The following is a 2,552-nucleotide window of genomic DNA, read 5'->3' on the forward strand; positions in this document are numbered from 1 at the left end:
AAGTCAATAGTTTGTTACAATTCCCATCAGTTTTCAGGCAGGTTTGTGTTTGTAAGTGTTGTAATAGGGGAATTTGAAATGCAAAGATCAGGGCCCAGCCCAACGCCACACAAGCCACTGAACAACTGGAATGAAGAACTGCCTTGCTCTTAGGCTTGACTTGGTTTACTAGAGGAAAATAAGTTTATTTACATAAATGACTTTCTAATGAGGTTTATTTGAAGAATGCCAACACTGAACATGTGCTCTTGGTGCACAGAACTCAATGTAATGTTTCAGGTTAGATTATATTGTTGAGGCACAAAATCTTTAATGGACTCTACTGTTGTTTGCCAACTATAATAATCTGTGTACAGTAAAATTTGGTAAATTACTTTTTTACAATGGCATCTCCGAGGAATATCCACCTACCCTTTTTTTCATTTTTATCTTGTTCACTATCAGGGTTATAGAGCTCATCATCTTGGTCAGGAGCATCAGTTAAAATGTCATCCAGAACATTCAGTTCACCATCTGGGGAGAAAAAATTAAAAAAAACCCCCCATATTAAATCACAAATACTACTGACAATCCATCTGAAGTCATTCCCTAAAACAATGACTGTTTATAGCAAGTTGGAATGTCTACAATGTTAATAAGCATACCAAGACACTGACAGTCCAATGAAAAAATAGGTTTCCAATAACTTCAGTGTGAAGCATCAACAAAAGTTAATGAAAGAATAAGAGAACCACAGATTGAATATGGGCATTATATGGTCAAAGTTCATCTGACTTCTGTGGCATAGCTTTTGACAAAAAAAGAGATTCTGGGCCTTAGGCTAACAACCAGGGAAATAGTAAGTTGCTAACAAAACAGTCTTGCTATTTTAACGAGTCTGAGGAGGAGTTCATAGGCAGGTGGTCTTGCTGCTGTTACTAAGAAGTACCCAGACCACTGGATTCCTTACTGTAAAATAATCAAGAGCTGTGACATTCATTGTGCTAGTTCCAGGGAAGATAATTCAAAAGGTTTCTTTTTGGTAGCATGTATCATGCTTTGCCCAGATCCTCACTGTCACTGACGGATATCTGCCCCAGGAGGTATAGAAGATAAGCTGAATCTTGCAACCAGATATTCCACCTTGTGCCTGAAGCAAGCCACAAAGTATAAAATGGTTTAACCATAATCAGGTGTAGAGACCAAAATATTTATGTACTGATCAGTTTCCAGGAGCTCCCCCACTGCAAAGCAGGCAGGGGATATGTGGCCAGGGCAGGGCTCCTGAGGGAAAAGCATCCGAGCTGAGTACCCTGAGCAGGGGTGGTGCTAGGGGGAGTTTGGGCACTATAACTACGCCAAAATTCACTTTAGGCCCCTGAAGCCACCCCTCCCAGTGCCACCACCATCTGCCCCGCACAGCTGAGCCCACCCGCCACACTGGGAAGAGGCTGGTGCTGCCCTGGTCACAAGCCCAAGCCCAAGCCCAAAGTGGGCAGCCTGCCTCCACCCTGTACACAAATCCAGGGGGGCACATTCCTCCACTGGGGGTGCATGCATTGGCAGGGGCCACCCCCCCTCTAGACAATGAGCTATTAGATAAACTGCCAAAAATCCCCACTGAAGTACAATCTATACAGATTTTGTGTAAGCCAGGTCAAACTAACACGATATCTCTTCAGGGCATGCACCACGCTCAGTGTGGGGACATGCCAAGCTATGGTTTTATGAAAAATAAATATTATTTACACTTAAATGTGTTTTTAAAATACACATATGTAACCCACGGCCGCCCCCCCCCCCTTCCTCAAAGGTCAAACATGAAACTATAACATGCTACCCTAAGGTCTAACTTACTCTAAAAATCATGTGAATGATAATAACAACAAAAAATTAGGGGTGCACCAATAAAGGTTTTTGGTTGATAGCCAATATTTAAGGAGGCATATCAACTGATACTAATCTGATTTCCAATACAGCCACCTCCAGCTGGTATGTCTGGTGTGGTGAAAGCAGGAGGGAAGGGGCATGGGAGTGCAGATCAATGCCCCCAGTGGTGAGGAAGGGGGCAGTGGCAGGCTCTGTCAAGGCGGGGGAAGGTGGCTTCTGCTTGCACACTGGGAGGGTACAGGGGGCATGTGCCCCCCGGAACTGTGTGGGGTTGGGCAGGCTGCAGCTAGAGCCATGCAGGGCTCTTCTCAGCGGGTGCTGGGCTCAGAGTGGGCGCCCACAGTGGTGGGAGGAGGCTGCATCCACCCCAAATTTCCCTGCAGCTCCACTCTCAGCACTGCTGTTGTCAGCCACTGAGCGCAGCCCTGGCTCAATGCCTTGCCTCCACCCATTCGCCGGGCAGTGCCAGTGCTAGGAACTGAGCTGTGGTGAGACTGGGGTGGCTGCAGCAGCCTCTCAGTGCCACTGGCACCTGCTCTGAGCCCAGCCCCCACCAAAAAGAGCCCCATGCAGCCCCAGCTGCAGCCCACCCCACCCTACCCTACCCCATGCAGACCTGGGGGGGCACATGCCCCCTCATCCATCCCCCAGGCCCTCCTGGGGTGCAAGCAGCAGTGGGAGCC

At 47.4% G+C, this 2,552-nt stretch overlaps 1 protein-coding gene across 7 annotated transcripts in view; it reads right to left on the minus strand.

The window, feature by feature from the left end:
* Positions 1-2,552, minus strand: part of YTHDC1 (YTH domain containing 1) — a 30,971-nt gene that overhangs the window by 20,465 nt on the left and 7,954 nt on the right. For all 7 annotated transcript variants that reach the window (XM_019534193.1, XM_019534198.1, XM_019534197.1 and 4 more), the window contains exon 2: positions 412-513. In XM_019534193.1, the coding sequence (XP_019389738.1) occupies positions 412-513 (102 nt within the window). The remainder of the gene's footprint in view (positions 1-411; positions 514-2,552) is intronic.

The sequence above is a fragment of the Crocodylus porosus genome, unplaced genomic scaffold (genome assembly GCF_001723895.1).
Source record: "Crocodylus porosus isolate Cpor-Errol unplaced genomic scaffold, CroPor_comp1, whole genome shotgun sequence".
Taxonomy (NCBI): Eukaryota; Metazoa; Chordata; order Crocodylia; family Crocodylidae; genus Crocodylus; species Crocodylus porosus.